Here is a 19,219-nt window from a genome sequence, read left to right as displayed (position 1 = left end):
ACATTCCTCAGATTCTTTGTAAAATGAAAGGTGGAATCTGATTGGTTGCCAGGGGCAACTGAGACAATTCTACTTTGCATCAGTTTGATAAATCTCCCACCTAAGGGTACAAACACACACGGCGTATTCGCAGCGAGTTTCTCGCTGCGTATACGCAGTGAAACTCGCTGCGAATCCTGTGCCTGTGTATTCAATGGCAGACAAAATCTTTGTTTGTTTGTCTGTCTGCAGCCCGCCCCATTACCCCCCCCCCCCCGCCGCCGGACATTATACATTACCGGGTCCCCGTTCCTGCTTGCTTCGGGGCTCCCGGTGTCTTCACGGCCCGCCCGGCCAATCAGTGTGCTGCGGCGGGGCAGCGCACTGATTGGCCGGGCGTGACGTGCCGGGAGTCGCCGAAACAAGCAGGAGCCGGGATCAGGCAATGTATGCCTGGCCCCCTGCAGCCCCGATCGCCCCCGGCCGCACATTGCCCCCAGCCACACCCGCCCACAGCCCCGATCAGCCGGCCGCCCCGCAGCCCCCCCACCCCCCTCAGCCCCGATCAGCCGGCCGCCCCAATGCCCCCCCCGCAGCCCCCCGCCCGCAGTCCCGACCGCACCAATCGCCCCAGCGGCCCAACCCCATCGGGGCTGCAGGGGGAGGGGGGCGATCGGTGCGGACAGCTAATCGGGGCTGCGGGCGGGCGGCTGATCAGGGCTGGGGGGCGGCCGGCTGATCAGGGCTGCAGGGGCGGGGAGGCGGCTGGCTGGAGCTTATACTTAACCTGGTCCCCGCTCCGGCTTGCTGGAGACACCGGGACCCCCGGAGCAAGCCGGAGCCGGGATCAGGTAAAGTATATACTCCGGCGGCCGGGGTGTTAATGGGGCGGACTGCAGACAAAATCGCAGCAGGGATCTTCATCCCTGCTGCGATTTTGTCTGCCACTGACTAAACCAGAACAGGATACGCAGCGAGCTTCACTGCGTTTACGCAGCGAGAAACTCGCTGCGTATACGTCCTGTGTGTTTGTACCCTAAGGCTACAAACCCACTTGGCGGGTCTGCAGCGAGTCTCCTTGCTGCGTTTTTGCAGCGAGACTCCCTGCAGATCCCGGCCCTATACTTTCATTAGCAGAGAAACTCGCAGCAGGGATGTATATCCCTGCTGCGATTTTGTCTGCAGCCCTCCCCATTAACCCCCTAGCCACCGGACATTATACATTACCGGGTCCCCGTTCCTGCTTGCTTCGGCGGCTCCCGTCACGTTCTGCCCGGCCAATCAGTGCGCTGCCCTGCCGCAGCGCACTGATTGGCCGGGCGGGCCGTGAAGACACCGGGAGCCCCGAAGCAAGCAGGAACGGGGACCCGGTAATGTATAATGTCCGGTGGCTAGGGGGTTAATGGGGAGGGCTGCAGACAATATCGCAGCAGGGATGTACATCCCTGCTGCGAGTTTCTCTGCTAATGAAAGTATAGGGCCGGGATCTGCAGCGAGTCTCGCTGCAAAAACGCAGCAAGGAGACTCGCTGCAGATCCGGCAAGTGTGTTTGTACCCTAAGAGTTATTTAGTAGGAGAACCAGGCTCCCCCAGCAAATAGTTGCACTGATCTGGTTGCAGTCCATTTGTGATAATGTCTGTAATTTGTTTTTTAGGAGCTGACGGAACATCAGCTACGGATTTATCCTGTCAGATTGATATAGAGGAGTCAGAGAAATATTGTCTCAGCTGTACATGGCTTCCTGGGGTCAAAGCTCCGGCAGACACTGACTATTACCTTTATTACAGGTAAGAAACAGTCCTATAAATTGTAATCAATAGAGTGGGGAATGTGATCACTCAATCCTAATGTATGGGGCCTATTACACGGGCCCATATTAAGCTTGCTCCTCGTTCCCTCCTCGCTGTCTGTGCTATTACACGCACAGACATTGAGCAGGGAGGATATTACTCCTATTACTTGGAGTGAAGGCCAGCAGACCATTACTATAGTTGTCATTGGAGCTGAGCGAATCGCTGACCTCAATATAGCGCAGCACTTCGTTTGACCAGCGCTCCAGTGCTCCACTCATCAAGTACTTAACCTTTCAGCGCTGCTCCGGATCCTTTCCTGGGAAACAAACCGGGCATGGAATGTGTAAATACTATACCCCCTTAGGTTGTGTTCCAACATTTGCGTTTTTTGCGTTTTTACGTAAATAGAACCTGGTTGTCTGTGTGGTATTTGCCATGTGATTTGTGATATATGTTTTTAAAATTGAAGGATCCCAGCTGAATTTTTCTCCAAAAAGCCAGATTCACGCTATGTAAAAATGACGGCCATCTTTAATAACAATGGCCGTCATTGAGCAAGTAACGTCCGTTTAAAAAAAAAATATATATTTTTTGCAGAGTGATGGCCATTGTTATGAAAGATGGTGGTCATTTTTACATTGTGTGAACAGAACCAATCTGTGTGATAGGAAAGATTTATTATGGCATATGGTAATATGGCAGCCTGCCCCTGTTTCATTCTGCTAGTAGGTTAGGCAGGTTCCATTTAATGGGACATATTGCTATTTTTGTACATGCCTCGTACATCTCGTTCATTATATCGCTTGGTTCGTGATCTCTTGCAGGTCTGATGATGTGACTAAGAAGTGTGAGGACTATGTAACAGAACCAGGGGGGCAGAGGCGGACAGGGTGTTGCATTCTCTCCACTGTTATCTCCATAAAGCATTCAAGTTTAATATTGGTTCACATTAATGGCACAAGCAAGAGTCTACAGATCAAAGCAGTGGAGCAGACATTCATGTCAGGTCACATAGGTGAGAAAATAATGCAAGGAACTGAGAAGTCCATCCAAACCATCTTAACCCATCATACCTGTAATGCTGGTTTCACACATGGCTGTTTTTTGGAAAACGGCCATTGCAGTTTTTTAGCCAGAACCAGAATTGGATTCAAAGCCTAAATCCTCCAATCTATAGATAATATACCATAGTGAGTTACATAATGTTCAATGTCATGTTTCAAAATCTGTCCTTGTTCCAGAGACCATTCCACCTGTCCGGAACTTGACAATGGATGTGAATGGCTTACACTGGAGGAAACCTCTCAATACTATACCAGACTCCTGTTTTAATTATGAAGTCAATATCTGGTCAAAGGGCAGCAACGAAACGGTAAATTATAACTAACACATTCTAAACATAAAAAACACATTCATTCAGTTTGAGGTTATGTTTACACACAGTAAAATAAAATATGACAGTAAAATAGGTATAAAACTGTGCCATAATTTGAATCTATTTTTGTGCTACATTAGTATTAGTATTAGTATTTTTACAGTATTTCGGTCAGTATTTGTAGCCAAAATCAGAAGTGGAGCTGACAGAGAAAATATAATGGAAAGATACACAGGCCATATTCACACTTATTATAACGGACGTAGTTATACTGTTGGACCTCGGGCAGCGTCCGGTCCGTTCCTGCAGCTGATACTGCTGTATGGGCTGCAGGAACATAATCTTTTTACAACTGAATTGCGAATTGCAATTCAATTAACCATTGACTACAATGTAAAGTACAGCCGGCCGTACTTTACATTGTGTGAACAGGCATGCTCATTATTTTAACGTCCATTCTAAAGAACGGACAATAGAATAACGTAGTGGGAGCACATGCCCGGCATTGCATTTAATTAATTAATACCCTTGAGGTAATAGTAATGCTAGAGGGAGAGACAGCAGTGCCAAACACATTCCGCTTGGCACTACTGCTTCCTGTCCTTGGTTCCCCCATGCCAAACCAGGACGTGAGGGAAGTCTGTGGCGGGGCTGAGCTGAAAAGGGAGATGGGACAACCCCTTCAAACATATAGAAGATAGAACAATTAGAGGATAGAATAGTTATATATATATAGCAGTGTTATAACAGTTATTTTCTTGGTTCTTAGTTTAAGTGCATTAGTGTAAGTATTTTAATAGAGGCAATGCCTTGGAGTTAAAAAGAAAACAAAAAAACAAAACAAAAACATAATGGTGTTTTTTTTTCCAATTTGTGTGGCAGATTACCATAGGGCATTCCAGCTACTCAAGTGATGCCCTTAAAAAATCATCTAATAAAAAATTCATTTGTGTAAGGGCAATTGGGAAGAAACCATGTTGGCAACACAAGCTTAGTGCATGGAAAAACATTGTCACTGAAGAAGGTAAGGTGACTACAGGTAACAGTATGATAACAGAAGGCTATGATAGCAGCAGCTACTTAAACATGAAAGTGGACATCCTTTAGGGGAACCATACTCTTTTATAAGACTATGTTTACACAGTAAAATAAAAGTCAAATATGTATGACAGTAAGGCTGTATTCCTACAATGGTTGATAATGACCGTTGTTTGATAATAATGGCCGTTAATAATGATCATTATTCATGGCCGCTATTATAAAATAACGTCTATCATTGTACATAAAAAGATGTAGTAGGACTATAGCCTTTATACGTATTTATACCATAGCCTTTATACGTGGTTGTTTTGTGAATCTACTGATGTGCTACAAGAAAGTGTAGAAAAATATATATTTTTACAATGTGTACACAGACTGCCATTTTCCCATTGACTTTATTGTAGCACATTATTAGATTCAAAATATAGACATGTGCAAATAACATCCGTTATTTGTGCAATGACATCCGTTGCTATGAAAGATGGCTGTCATTTCTACAAAGTGTGAACCTAGCCTAATAATGTGCTACATTGAAATCAGTGTGAGATTGCTTGGCAGTGCACTTATTATGACCCTCCAAATAATAGACATGCTTATTATCTACCACCTGCTTTTATAAAAATTGGCTGTTTTTCCCCCACAAATTTTCACTCACTATTTTATTTTTAAAATTACGGCCATATTTAGGTATTGTTTTACTATAGGTGTACAAAAATATAAAGCTTATTTATTGGTGAAATCACACATGGCGGTTTTTGTGCCTAAACCTGAAGTAGATCAAACAGAAAAGAGAAGTACAAGTCCTCCCTTTGTATTCTCCATCCCATTTAAATCCAATTGTGGTTTTAGCACAAAAACTGCAGTGGCAGCTTCCCAAAAAAAAGACTGCCGTGTCTATTTTCAGCCTTCTAAGGATAGCAGGCCACATCGATGGCAGCATGAATACTAATATAAAGCTCTATCTTCTTCTCCTAAGGTGTTGATAGAAATGATACCCTGGGGATCATTATACCTGCCTGTCTGATTGCAGCATGTATTGTTATATTTCTTCTGTGCATTAGGTAAGTATATACAGCTTATATAATTATATACATATGTAATACCTAGATTAAACCAGCATGGCATGCTATATATATATTGATATAGATATATATCAATAAATGTTCATGACAATTATTTGTGGACATTTTTTGCAAACAACAGACGTGTTTTTAGTTGTTCACACACATTTTTTTTTCCCACCGTCCTTTCACTGTCTCTATTATTGCACCTTCTTTCCAGCAAACTCTGGAATAGGGCATATCAATATCTTCTCTTTAACATTTACCTAAAAAATGGTTGCCCCCCCCCCCCCGGACTCACCTGCTCGCTGCCGCCGCGTGTAACTGCAGCGTCAGCCAGCAGGGAACAAGGAGCAAGCGAGCGCTTACAGCGCTCGTTTGCTCCTCCAGTTGCCCCGTGGAATACAGCCTTAAGAAATCAGGGCTATTGTTTTATGTCAGGCATGTCCAAAGTCCGGCCGGAGGGCCATTTGCGGCCCGCGTTCCGAACTTTTACGGCCCCCCAGGTATCCAGCTTGCTATTATCTGCCTGTGTTATAAAGCATATAGCATGTAGCATGTAAAATGGTCGGCCCTCGCACATGTTCACTTCATCAAATTTGGCACTCTTCGAAAAAAGTTTGGACATGCCTGTTTTATGTAGTTAAACTACTTGATCTTCTTTCAGGTTTTGGGGACATATATTTCCACAGATTCCAAAACCTAAGAATGAGCTGAAGGAGTCTTTCCCGAATGTACGAAGCCAGGTAGGGGTCAGTGTAATCTGATCATATAGCATATACATTTGTTGTTCTGTAACACTGTATTGTATTGCACTTTTTGGGGGCATGGGTGGGATTAACAGTTCCTACATGGTGCAGTGTAGCACATCACAGAAAGTTATTTCTACACTAATTTATCAATTGCCAAGCCAGGTTAAAGTGCTATAGAAGTTTTTACCAATAAAATTACATCTCCCAATATACTTTAACAATAGTAGGGTAGGGATATATTAGGAGTTATTTTACCTTTCTGAACAACAGACCTTACAAGTGACACAGTGCTCAAGGCACACAGTCAGGCAAAATACACAATGTCATTCAGGGGCTCACAGGTGACTTCATTATAGTTGTCCCTGTTCATCAAGACACATTTGACTCCTTACGTTTGCAGCAGATCCTTAGCCACCATACTAAAAAAAAGTCCTTATAGTTCCACATTGCAGCCTCTGAATGTAATAGTGCCACGCATTGTACCCTCTAAATATAATGCTGGCACATACTGCATGCTCTGAATATTATATTAACACACACTGCACCCTCTAACTATAATAGTTCCACATACTGCACCCTCTGAATATAATACTGCCACACAAAACACCCTCTGAATATAATCCTGCTACACACTGCACCCTCTAAATATAATACTGCCACATACTGCACCCTCTGAATATAATACTGCCACACAAAACACCCTCTGAATATAATCCTGCTAAACACTACACCCTCTAAATATAATACTGCCACATACTGCACCCTCTGAATATAATACAGCAACATACTGCACCCTCTGAATATAATACTGCCACAAACCACACCTTCTGAATATAATACTGTTACATACTGCAACCTCTTAATATAATACTGCCGCACACTGCACTCTCTGCATATAATACTGCTACACACTGCACCCTCTAAAAATAATACTGCCACATACTGCACCCTCTGAATATAATTTTGCCACACAGTACACCCTCTGAATATAATACTGCCACATACTGCACCCTCCTAAAATACTACTGCACACTTAACCCTCTGAATATAATTTTGCCACACACTGCACCCTCTGAATATAATACTGCCACATAGCACCCTCTGAATATAATACTGCTACACACTGCAACCTCTAAAAATAATACTGCCAAATACTGCACCCTCTGAATATTACTGTCACACACTATACCCCCTGAATATAATACTGCCACATACTGCACCCTCTGAATAAAACAGTGCCACATACTGCACCCTCTGCATATAATACTGTCACATACTGCACCCTCTGAATTTAACAGTGCCACCAACTTCACTCTCTGAATATAATACTGCTGCACACTGCACCCTCTGAATATAATACTGCTACACACTACACCCTCTGAATATTATACTGACACATACTGCACCCTCTGAATATAATACTGCCACAAACTACACTCTCTGAATATAATACTGCTGCACACTGCACCCTCTGAATATAATACTGCTACACACTACACCCTCTGAATATTATACTGACACATACTGCACCCTCTGAATATAATACTGCCACAAACTACACTCTCTGAATATAATACTGCTGCACACTGCACCCTCTGAATATAATACTGCTACACACTACACCCTCTGAATATTATACTGACACATACTGCACCCTCTGAATATAATACTGCCACAAACTACACTCTCTGAATATAATACTGCTGCACACTGCACCCTCTGAATATAATACTGCTACACACTACACCCTCTGAATATTATACTGACACATACTGCACCCTCTGAATATAATACTGCCACAAACTACACTCTCTGAATATAATACTGCTGCACACTGCACCCTCTGAATATAATACTGCTACACACTACACCCTCTGAATATTATACTGACACATACTGCACCCTCTGAATATAATACTGCCCCAAACTACACTCTCTGAATATAATACTGCTGCACACTGCACCCTCTGAATATAATACTGCTACACACTACACCCTCTGAATATTATACTGACACATACTGCACCCTCTGAATATAATACTGCCACAAACTACACTCTCTGAATATAATACTGCTGCACACTGCACCCTCTGAATATAATGCTGTCACACACTACACCCTCTGAATATAATGCCGCCACACACTGCACCCTCTGAATAAAATGCTGCTGCACACTGCACCCTTTGAATGTAATACTGCTACACACTGCACCATCTAAAAATAATACTGCCACATACTGAACATTCTGAATATAATACTGCCACACAGTACACCCTGTGAATATAATACTGCCACATACTGCACCCTCTAAATATATCAGTGCCACACACTGCACCCTCTGAGTATAATACTGCCACATACTGCACCCTCTGAATATAATACTGCTACACACTGCACCACCACTTTTTATTTTAATTTACTGTGTCCCCTCAATTTGATTTTTCAATTGTATATTTGTCCTGATGACAGGGTTACAACTAAATTAATGAGAACTGGGTTGTGTATTTTTCCAATAACTCTGTGGCTGATCTGTGCTTTCCTATGTGATTACCAGACCGACCTGAACTGTAAAAGAGGTACATGTTACAACCGTATTCATTTGATATTAAGGTTTTTTGTACTGAACCATTTCTCTGGTCCATCTTCCAGGCCCTGATGCGCTGCAACTCATTAGACAATGAAGAAGTGATAAGTTACATTGAGGAGCTGGTAGAGTCAGACAATACGTCTTCCAATTATGGACACATTGGAAATTATTCATCCAGTGGACTGTGTAAAACTCTATGATCCTAAACTCCTTCTCACTCTGTTTGCAAAAATAACCAGGATTCATCGATTTTTCAATGAATTAAAGTATCCGAGTGGTTGTGAATGGACTCGATGCCAGAACTGCAATAGGATCGCTTCTCAGCTTTTGGCTAAGATCAAGTGTAGTATCTGTTCTTGTCAGTTTAGTATCTAATACGTCCCCTATCTGGGGATCATGTATGAAATGGATTTTTAGAACAGGGAGAAGGAAAAAGAGCTTGCTGTGTCCTCTCCAGGCATTGACCTGGTATTGCAGTGCCTCCAGGTTCAGTGGAAACTGCCATAAGGCTGGAATCACACTCTCTACAGTCACAAAAGTCATGGCAAAAAAATTGATGTGACTGCAAATTTATGTTGCTTTTCCTTCCCGGCTTTTATTATTAATTTTCCATTGTGCCATTTTTTACTTATGTATATATTTTTTCTTTTTTTTTCAGTTTGTGTAAGTATAAAGAAATCTTAAAACCAAAGTGGGACAATTCTCTGTTAGTGGATCCTAGATTGATGCATGTCATCCACATTAATACATTGTTGCAAACTATCGAGGCATGAAAGACCTTTTTCCTGCTGATGTATAAGAGGGTTACTCTGGTAACAGAACTATTTACATAAAACTCCATGACATATACCTTACTAATGTAGTGTTATCACTAATAGTACAGGCTTCAGTGGCTCCTCACAGACAGGAAATACTGTAGAAGGAGTACAAAATGTGTATTGTCCCGGCTCCTCCCTCTCTCCAGTGACAACGCATCTATCTCTGATGTCATAGGAGGCTTGGCTGGATCTTGTCTCTGAGCTCTAGCCCCGCCCGTCACCCTCTCTGACCAGCCCCCTCCTGCCTACATCACCATCACTGAAATTAGATGTTCTGCACCTGGCTGGGTTGGTGGGGAAAGGAGAAGGAAGGGTGGGAGGACTGTGATGAACAGCTGAGGGAAAGCAATTGTGGTGTATGCTCGACCGGTCACTTGCTAGCTGGTAACGCGTGATGCCACTTCTATGGTGGTTGGTCGGAATATAGCTCAGCCAGATGGTATACTGTTGTTACGCCAGTGCTGGTTGGGCACACAGGTATGATGGCACACCTGCTTTTATTTTAGATAGGCTGGCTATACCCTTTCCCCTGTGGTCAGTAACCTGCTTGGCTGTTTGGGGGTCCTTTGGGTATTTATCACGGTGGTCCAGAGTGGAGTTGTGACCCACCCGGACTATTGTTACCGCCACTCAAAGAAAGGGGAGGTGACCCAAGAAGATGCAATGGCTGTGTAGGTGCTTAGCAAATAACCACTGAGTCCAATTAGAATAAATAAACTTTTACAGTAGGAGCTTGACTTGATAATATCCTTGAATTGTTAGTGACCCGATCTGTGCTGGGAGTTTAGAGAGAGGTATAGTTGTGCTGACTGAGTTGCGTGCTGAGAGGTAGAAGAGGGTCAGAGGAAGTAGAGCAGAAGATGTCGAGAGAGTCCCAACCCAGGGTAGAAATGTGCTCTGCCGGAACTTTAGAAGGAGCATGAGTAGAGTACTCGAGAGTAGAGAGAATACTTCTGCCCGTGTTTTGACTCTTTGGTCTTTGCACCCCCTATTGCCCACCAGTGTCGGGCAACCCATCCTAGAGGGTGACACAAGCCCCAAATATTGTTACCTAGGTTGAGCAGAGTGGTAAGAGTTCTCTGATGACAACCACGCTGCGAGTGCTAAGGTGTCTCATGTGCGTTCGTTCTCTTCAGAGACCAACCCAAGACTGTCCACAGGGCACTCAGCATAAGCCAGGGCCCTACTTGGCTGCTACAGGGACCTTTCTGGCTTGCGTCCTTCTTCTACAACCGCCAGAGTAAAGGCCCTATTCCACCAACAGATCTGACGACAGATTATCTGCCAAAGATTTGAAGCCAAACCCAGGAACAGACTATAAACAGAGAACAGGTCATAAAGGAAAGCCTGGATTTCTCTTTTCAAATCCACTCCTGGGTTTGGCTTCAAATCTTTGGCAGATAATCTGTCGTCAGATCTGTTGGTGTAATAGGGCCTTAAGACTCACTAAGGTGTGGCTACACTTCCTCTCCCCATGTGACTTCCTTCTACAGCATATCTAAGGTGTGCTGTGAGAAGAGAGTGCAAGAGAAAGAGAAGGGTAGAGATAGGTAGAAAGGAGAAAGAACTCCCATTGGTGCACAGATCCTAAAACAATAACCCTTTAGTTACATCCAGCTGTGCAATACTTAGGTACACAATATACTAGCGTCATCTAGTGGCGAAACTTAGGTACTACTTCATTACCACTTTTACTTTGAAGGTTAACCTTTGAGTCGGCAGTATAAGGGACGCCTTTCTGTCTGATGTGACCTGTTACGGGCTTGATGGTGGAATTCCTGATGATCCCCCTTTTGGAACCTCATCAATGATGTGTAACAGTGTGGTAAGTGCTTTATTATATTTTTAATAAACTATATTTAACTATTGCTGATTTGTCTGACTCTCTTTTCATGTTCTATAACGGAATCCAAAGAACCTAGCTCTAAGCAAAACACAATTGTACTTTGGATTTAATTGTAGCAAATCCTCAGCTAGGAGAAGGCCTATAAATGTTTTAAAACATTGGTTGTGAATAAGAATGTTCCAAATCACTGACACAAAGCCCTCGACAGTTCATTAATCGGGTATGTTTATCACTATCACTACTCATCATTTGTCCATACATTAATATTCTATGTAGTAAAATAATAGTGGAGTCACTGTGTATGTACATTCCATTACTTATCCTATACTGATCCTGAGTTATAGCCTGTATTATACGCTTAAGCTGCATTCACTATTTTGTTACTGTGGTCCAGAGGATTCACTAGCATTGGCTTTTTGGTCTGGTGCCCTGGATGTTTTAGGATGTGTATTAAACTATGATTAAACTAATAGGGTCAGTTAGGACAGACATACACAGCAATCTCGCGCTGTATAGCGCAAGATCACTGTGTATTGACAGAGCCGCAGGCAAAGGCCACTGGGAGCCCCCTCTGCCGCTCCGCATGTTTCCTGTCACGCACTGACCCTTTTGAAAAGAGCTGGCACGTGACAGTGAAAGAAAATTTTAATAAATTAAAAATGCAACCAACAAATTAATGGATTATATTTACAAATATTGTTTAAAAATAAAATTTAACTAAATGGAGGATTAAAAAAAATTATAATCAGCCGTGATTGGTTCTCTTTAAGCCCTGGTCCAAGCACAGATACAATATAAAATGTCTCAATAACTTGTCATGTACCCTTGTGCATCAATTACATCTTGACAACAATGTATCATGCTGTTCCCAAGTTGACTTATTCCAACATATTTGGCGGCCATCATTTCTGCTCAGCATGAAGTAGATGTTCCCTGGCCAATGCAATACAATAATGCTGTGTCTGGTGGTGTGGTTAGGTACCCTTGCAGATCATCTAGCATGCAGAACACGCTGATGTAAATGGTTTCGAATGGTCTGATGTGACACTTGGGTGCCTTTCACCTCCCTTAAATGTGCCTGGAGTTGTGTGGCATTCATCATCCAGTTCCACAGGGCATCGTTCACAATGAAGCGGTCACCGGTGTTGGATGTGGCCGAAGGACGGCTACTTTTATGCCTTTATTGTGACTTTTCCAGTCTCTATGTATCTCTGTTGCAATATGCTGATGACACTCTGTGACACTCTAAGCTCAGTGGCCATTTCCATTGGAGAACATCCTGCTTGAAGCTTTGCAATGAGGAGGTACTATTGATCAATTGTTAGCTTGTCCAAATGTGAGCAGCATGATGAGGAGGACTATTTAAATACCAAATCTAACGGAACCAGGAAATTTATTGGATGATTCATGGATCAAACACTTGTTGTGAATGTTGCCATTAAGTTACTTGTTAGAAAAAAAGCTTATTGTGCAAAAAGTACTGAAACATTAAACAGTTGGACACTTGCATTCGAGTGGTCACATTAGATTCATCTGTAATGTTCAGAGTGCATTTTAGATTCATTCTGAAATTTCACCTGCAAGCTAAATATCTCTAACTTTTTGGTGTGATATATGCGCCCAACAATCAGCCATCTATTAAACCACTGAAACGCCATTTGCTAATGTCACAACTTTTCCTGTGTCTTGCCTAAAAATTGGGAATGTGTAAAAAATTACTACTTTTTTATGCCAGTTTATGCTGGTGTAAGCATTGATAAATCTTCCCAAAGTTTACAATACATTGCGTCGTATACAAATTCCACCCCCAATATGGCGTAAGTCAGTAATTTAGTCCAAATAGTTATGACTTTTTGGTTCATCTCAGACCTCTGAGTAGAATCTGGCTGTCACAGATACATCCAGCAGAAAAATAAGAGTCTCTCTGGGTTGGAGTGTCTATACGACACTATGCCTTGTAAACTTTGTGTTCAATGAAACATAGCCTGATTTGCATTTTATGAAATGTGTGATGTGGACTTTATACCTATATGTAATGGATATTCAATCCCTCCACAGAACATCTATTCCTAAACTAGGAGTGCGGTAACAAATCCATAATCCATGAATAACGGTGATGATCGCCTTTGATGGTCACTATTCCAGGATTGTGGGGATAATGTTAGCAAGAACTTTATACACAAAGAACTGTAAGAAAGTTGATAATAAAACTCCAATTTTCAATGCAGCCACCATTATTTGAAAAAATCATAAAGTCCAACCACTAAGAGGCTGTGTTTACACTCAGTAAAAAATAACCAAAATACGGCCGTAACATAAGGGAAAAAAACTATTTTTCTTATCTAATAGTGTGCTACAATAAAGTTGAAAAAATGTCCACTCGTGCGCATATTGTAAAATCAAACATTTTTTACAATGTGTGCACAGACTGCTGTTTTTTCATAGGTCACAGGTATTAAACTGCAGCCCTCCAGGTGTTGCAAAACTACAATGCTTTGACTTTGGCAACCCTGCCATTAGACCAGGAAGTGCTGTACTTTTTTCTCATTTTACAGCTAGATTTGATTCTATTGTACAGTGTGAGAACCTAGCCAAAAGATGCAGATTAATGAGAATATAATCAGCACAGAATATTGGACCAATTTAGAAAAAAATAAAACCAAAGTGGTTTCTAAAGATGGAAAATTTCCATTGCATTGTTCCGGGCTTAAGGTTAACAGAGTGAGGAGCTGGGAGAGTGGAAACTGTAGTACGTCTCCTATCCATCACATTCCATATTGTTATCATCTTTTGTAGCCTTTGTGTCTCCCTAGGTCCAACTGCTTAAATGATCACCTCATACATCACTTAAAAGCAACTTCAGCATTATTAGGCAACAAGGGAACCCCTGGTCAGCAAAGCCTGTACCAAGATCAATTCATTGAGTCTAATAAAGAATAGTTACAATGGCTGACCATTAGAGGTTGCAGTGTGATGTTTTGTTGGAGCTATAAGGAAGCCAGCAGGACTTTTACATAAAGAGAAATCCTGTAAAATTAAAGAAAAAGGGAGGAAGGCAGCTGGGGGTGCGGGAAAATAATAAACAAAGTATTCCACCCCGTCCCCGTAGCAATGCTCCCAGGTCTCATTGACAGCCGCCGTTCACCTGCAGCTCTTCCAACTGCAACGTCACATACCGGGTGGTCGATTGCCCGCTCAGCCAAACAGTGACTGGGACAGGACACTGCCCCAGTCACTGGCTGAGCGTGCAGTTGCTCAGCCGACTGTGACGTTGCATCGGGAAGAGCTGGATATGTGACATACTAGGTATTGAGCAGAAGATGACAGCCCGCTGCTGTCAACAGGACTTAGGGGCTGAGGCATGGGGACAGGTGAGTTTACTTAATTATTTTTCCCCCACCCCCCTGCCTGACTGCCTTTTTCAATTTCACAGGACTTCCTCTTTAAGATGTATATTTGAAGATGCGACCACCCAATATTGGACTCAATCAATGCCATTTTAAGGAGACGTATTTTGGATTGTGCCGATAAGAAATAAATCACCAGTCACTTCATGTGACACAGATCCTTAGGAACAGAATTTTTAATTAACCGCATGGCAGACATGGTTCTGTACAGATACCTTAAGAAAAAAGTTGCATACTGGATATTTGTAAACAGAATCACAAAAAAGCAAAATTGTGTCAGAACATGAATCTCCAGAGCTTGAGATCAGAGGTAAAAAAATAAAGTGCCTTTAATTAGTATGTGCTTTATATTGTATTATATATCTTTATATAATGACCCCTAGCTTTCTTTTCTGCGCCACAGTTCAGTATCCACAATGTACAACAAGGCTTCTCCCTCCCTATATCGAGAGTAATGTAACGTAATGTAAGCTAAAATGCACATTCAGTACTCGCCTCTCACTGTTTCCCTCCGAGCGGGCAGGAGACAGACAGAGGAAATCTCTGCTCTGAAGATTCCTCTGATAAGCTGCTGAATTAAAATTACAAACTACGTGAAACAAAGTCCTATTGCAAGGATGGAATATACAACAGCCTCCTGTGATATATACCCCCAAGAGAACGGGACATATTCAGGTGCTACAGGACCCTAGTTGAGAGGACGGAAGAGAAGAGGGCAGAGTACCCAACTAAAAGGAAGGAAAAAACTGACATAAGAGAGAAAGTTTACCAGATTGTATATTAGCAAGTTGGGGGAGAGGGGTGAGACATAGTGATTGCATTTGACTGGGTCAATGCAACTGTACTCCTGATGGAGCCAAGTGCCATGCAATCTCCTTTTCTGCTTGTACGCATCTACACACCTGTTTTACAGAAGCAGAAGAGGAGGCCATTTTGTACCAAAGTTCCCAAAAATGTGCTTGCCTTTACTGCTGTTGGTAACAGGTGCATTATGAAAACTGGGGCCTTTGCTCATGGACACTTTAGCCGCAGTTCAGTGAAGGCAACCAACCAATTTATTAATTTCTTCCAATGAACAAAAGAACATTTTATAAATTACTAAAAAGAAAAAAGTGCATTGCTTTTCATGGACGTTGGCTGGCAATTGTTGCTTCAGAATTCTTCTTCCAGTCAAGGATCTTTTAAAATCCCATAGGTGATGCTGTCCGTAGCAATCAGATTTGACAGATAAGTGCAATTTAAAAATGAAATACAGAAAGTACTTTTTTTTTTTCATTTGCGCCACTTTGCATAAGCGTCACCAATTGACGTTCATCACCCATTGATCCAGTTGGTCCTGAACCCCTTGATGGTCACTTACTAAAGGTACAAGGGGCCCCCTGATCATGATCCTGGTTGTCTTTTAAAGGTGTAATAAGCCAATTCTCATGGATATCATGTCCCATGATATGTTCAGTTCTTGATAAACTTCATGGATTCTCCACAAGAAGTCGTTGGCTTGAGCTTAGAAAACAACAACTAAGCCACTTGTCTGTAACCACCTGCTATACAGTATGTAACCTAAACCATAGTCAAAAAGGAAAGAAAAAAAACAATTCTAGTCTCTCCCACTTATCTTCTCACAATCACCCTGCACCTAGATCTAGATCATAACAGGCGATACAATGATAATCGTGCCAAAGGGAATCGATGCAGCTGCCCCTCAGCTACACACATTCCCGGCACTACTTATGCTCATAACAAAAGACCCTGAGTTTTCAGTGTTCTTTAAATTGATGATATGAAATGTTATCAATGGGCTGACCAGGCACTCTCCTTATTACACGTTCACCCTCTTTGTGTGGTTCCTAAAAAAAAAGATCTAGGTACAGTCATTTTTGTATAAGTTCTAGGTATCCTATGAGAACGTTCTAGGTATATCATACATCATAGCCTCTTTAAGAAGCTTTATACACTCTCTGCAATATATATATATATTTATAGGTTATTTTTTCCACTTGGATATTTAAGAACATTCATAACTTAAGGTATTATATAAACATACTGGAGGCTCCAGGCTCCACTGTCTCTTTGTAGGCAGGTCACTTTTTTGTTTGTCATAAAACATAAACTGCTCTTCATATGAGTCAAGCGGTGCCATACTTGTTAGTCCAAACCCAACATATAGTGCTGGAAATAGCCAATAGTAGTGCCATTGTCTATTGATCACATGACCGGTCAGGACTGCAGATGACCAATGTTTACCATGGAGGCCCTCTCAATCTTGAAAAACTCTACTCATTGTCAATGCTATGATTTGAACCCTGGATCCTAACCTTTATAAAGAATGGTACAAATCTACTAATTAGAACTATATATCCATTCATTGCCCAAGGAGGCTACAATTCTTGTTCATGGGTGATAAAATATGAATATTTCTACTAATTGTCCGTATAACATCTGGGCTTTGTATTCTCCTGAATAGCTGCTTAGAAAAAAATTTAGGATTGAACTCTCAAGAGCTATTCTCAACATGCACATTCAGTACATTCACCTTCTAGAAGAGATAATGACCTCTTAAGACAAAAGAGGACTGAGGTTTCCCAAGTGATCACCACCATACATCATTGGATAGAGGCCTCAACTGCTGTAGGGTTTTATTCCCCTACTTGCCTATCTACTTATAATTCTGATCACAAGGACTGTTTTCTCCATTGATAATAAGTACATTTACTTATTGCCTATAACAGAAGAGGATCTACTTTATACATAGGATTGGTAACTCTTCCCATCATCCATAATCAAAACATCCCATCATTGTCTACATACGAATAGTATCCATCTTCCAAGTGGGATCCATAAAATCTGTTACAAACCACATTTAAGATACCTACAGAAGAGCCATCTATTTGCAATTCATAACCAGACTGAATATACCCTCCATAGGAGATGAAGAACTCACCGTCACCCTATAACCAACAAAGGATTCACCTACTGTACTTTCTATATAGGATCAGTAGTGTAACCAACCATTTATGGTCTAGATATCTCCCTACCCATGATTAGAAAAAAACAATCTCTTCCTTTTCTTCAAGAAATTGGGAACATTTTCCTACATTCTATAGGAGACCAGGAACACTTCCTGCATCTATAATCCACATATCTCAGCAAAATTCATAACCAGGGCCACCATCCATAATGTAGATGTAGTACATAACAAAGACTATGGACTCCTCCTACAACCATAACCAGATTGCTTAGGAGGGCCCTAACTCCCTATCCACCAAGATAATAAGCTTCACTTACTGTACGTTTATCCAGTTATGGAAACTGGGCACTTATTTGAAAAAATAAAATTCTAATGTAACTGAAAACTTGTACCTTGTGTAGCCAAAGTAATGATATGACTGACATGAACTGATCTCTGGTCCTAGTTTATCCAGCTATAAAAAATGGTTTGTAACTCTTTCCCTAGGAGAAACCATCTTACCAACAAGCACTGACCCCCACGATGTTCTGCAGCCCACCAGGTCTGATCTGTGACAAGGCTGAGGACCAGGCATCACTTTGTGGCCATGATGCCTCAGTTATTGGCAGGCTCAGGAGATGTGAAATATAAAGAGACAGCATATAAAATATTCTAGTCCTGGGTCATTAAGGAAGGAGAGAAGAAAGTTGTATGAGACACCTGCAGCATTTTACAGCAAAAAACGTAGATATCTACATCATGTTAACCTTAAAAAACTCTATAAAACACTAGATATTAAGAATAAAAAATATGCATATACGGCATGTAAACTGCTTTGGTAACATCATATTCCAGATGTCGTCAGTGCATAAAATCCTCCCCGTAGGGAGAGGAGGAAGCTCAAAAGCTGAGGGCAATCTCAGGATATTCCATAAGGAGCTATCATTTGTGGAGGATATTCCTGGTCCACCGTCCAAGAGTAAGATGTGAGTCTCTGGGAGTCTTAGAAGCTCGAGGTCATAAGCTGGAACGCGCAGTGAGGGAGATCATTAAGGTGCTGATGGCGGATAAGGTACAGGCGTTTGACGTGGAAGCACCTGATCCTTGCGCATAGGCATCTGGAAAAAAAATAAAAGAGCAAATGGGTGAAGACCGTATGTAGTTTTTTAAGTGAATATCATCTTTTATTTTACTGAAACAATAGTCTGGAGCTAACTAACTTACTTCTATGGAAGAGTTTTCTCGGCATGCTCTGTGACTGTGTAGAGTTCATTGTACACGGAGGGGGAGGAGCTGTGACCATCACCTTTAGGGAGGTGCTCATACATAAACTATAGCTGTCAGCCGTACATTCATTCAGTTGACAGCTATATCTCCCAATCCCTGACATGAGCCTGCACGCTGCATTCTTCTAGAGCCATGTGGTCTCTCCACATCTCGTATGATGTAGCAACCATGTATTTATTTTATTCAATTTGTTTCTTCGTGTTTACTTTCTGCGCACTGACATTTATTCTCAGTGTAATAGGGCCACCAGGGTTGACTGTGTTACCCCTGAGGAAGCTGCCATATAAAGCGGTGATACAAGTGGGGCATATCGTGTCTCCTGGT

At 42.0% G+C, this 19,219-nt stretch overlaps 2 protein-coding genes and 1 non-coding gene across 11 annotated transcripts in view; 2 read left to right on the top strand and 1 right to left on the bottom strand.

Moving 5' to 3' along the window:
- The window catches only part of IL5RA (interleukin 5 receptor subunit alpha), a 66,426-nt gene extending 55,774 nt beyond the window's left edge, over positions 1-10,652 (top strand). For all 3 annotated transcript variants that reach the window (XM_069968703.1, XM_069968705.1, XM_069968704.1), the window contains exons 5-11: positions 1,635-1,767; positions 2,598-2,788; positions 3,015-3,145; positions 4,031-4,172; positions 5,166-5,250; positions 5,918-5,996; positions 8,653-10,652. In XM_069968703.1, the coding sequence (XP_069824804.1) occupies positions 1,635-1,767; positions 2,598-2,788; positions 3,015-3,145; positions 4,031-4,172; positions 5,166-5,250; positions 5,918-5,996; positions 8,653-8,790 (899 nt within the window). In that variant the 3' untranslated portion in view covers positions 8,791-10,652. The remainder of the gene's footprint in view (positions 1-1,634; positions 1,768-2,597; positions 2,789-3,014; positions 3,146-4,030; positions 4,173-5,165; positions 5,251-5,917; positions 5,997-8,652) is intronic.
- LOC138790143 (U2 spliceosomal RNA) lies at positions 8,903-9,092 on the top strand. The gene has a single exon (XR_011362855.1). It is a non-coding gene; the product is annotated as a U2 spliceosomal RNA (small nuclear RNA).
- Positions 10,653-14,856: 4,204 nt separating the features above from the next.
- Positions 14,857-19,219, bottom strand: part of LOC138788593 (contactin-4-like) — a 177,077-nt gene continuing 172,714 nt past the window's right edge. For all 7 annotated transcript variants that reach the window (XM_069966625.1, XM_069966626.1, XM_069966627.1 and 4 more), the window contains one exon: positions 14,857-18,726. In XM_069966625.1, coding sequence (XP_069822726.1) covers positions 18,626-18,726 — 101 coding nt within the window. In that variant the 3' untranslated portion in view covers positions 14,857-18,625. The remainder of the gene's footprint in view (positions 18,727-19,219) is intronic.

This window comes from Dendropsophus ebraccatus, chromosome 4 (genome assembly GCF_027789765.1).
Source record: "Dendropsophus ebraccatus isolate aDenEbr1 chromosome 4, aDenEbr1.pat, whole genome shotgun sequence".
Classification (NCBI taxonomy): domain Eukaryota; kingdom Metazoa; phylum Chordata; class Amphibia; order Anura; family Hylidae; genus Dendropsophus; species Dendropsophus ebraccatus.
The sequence above is the reverse complement of the archived record's forward strand: the minus strand, read 5'-3'. Positions and strand labels throughout refer to the sequence as shown.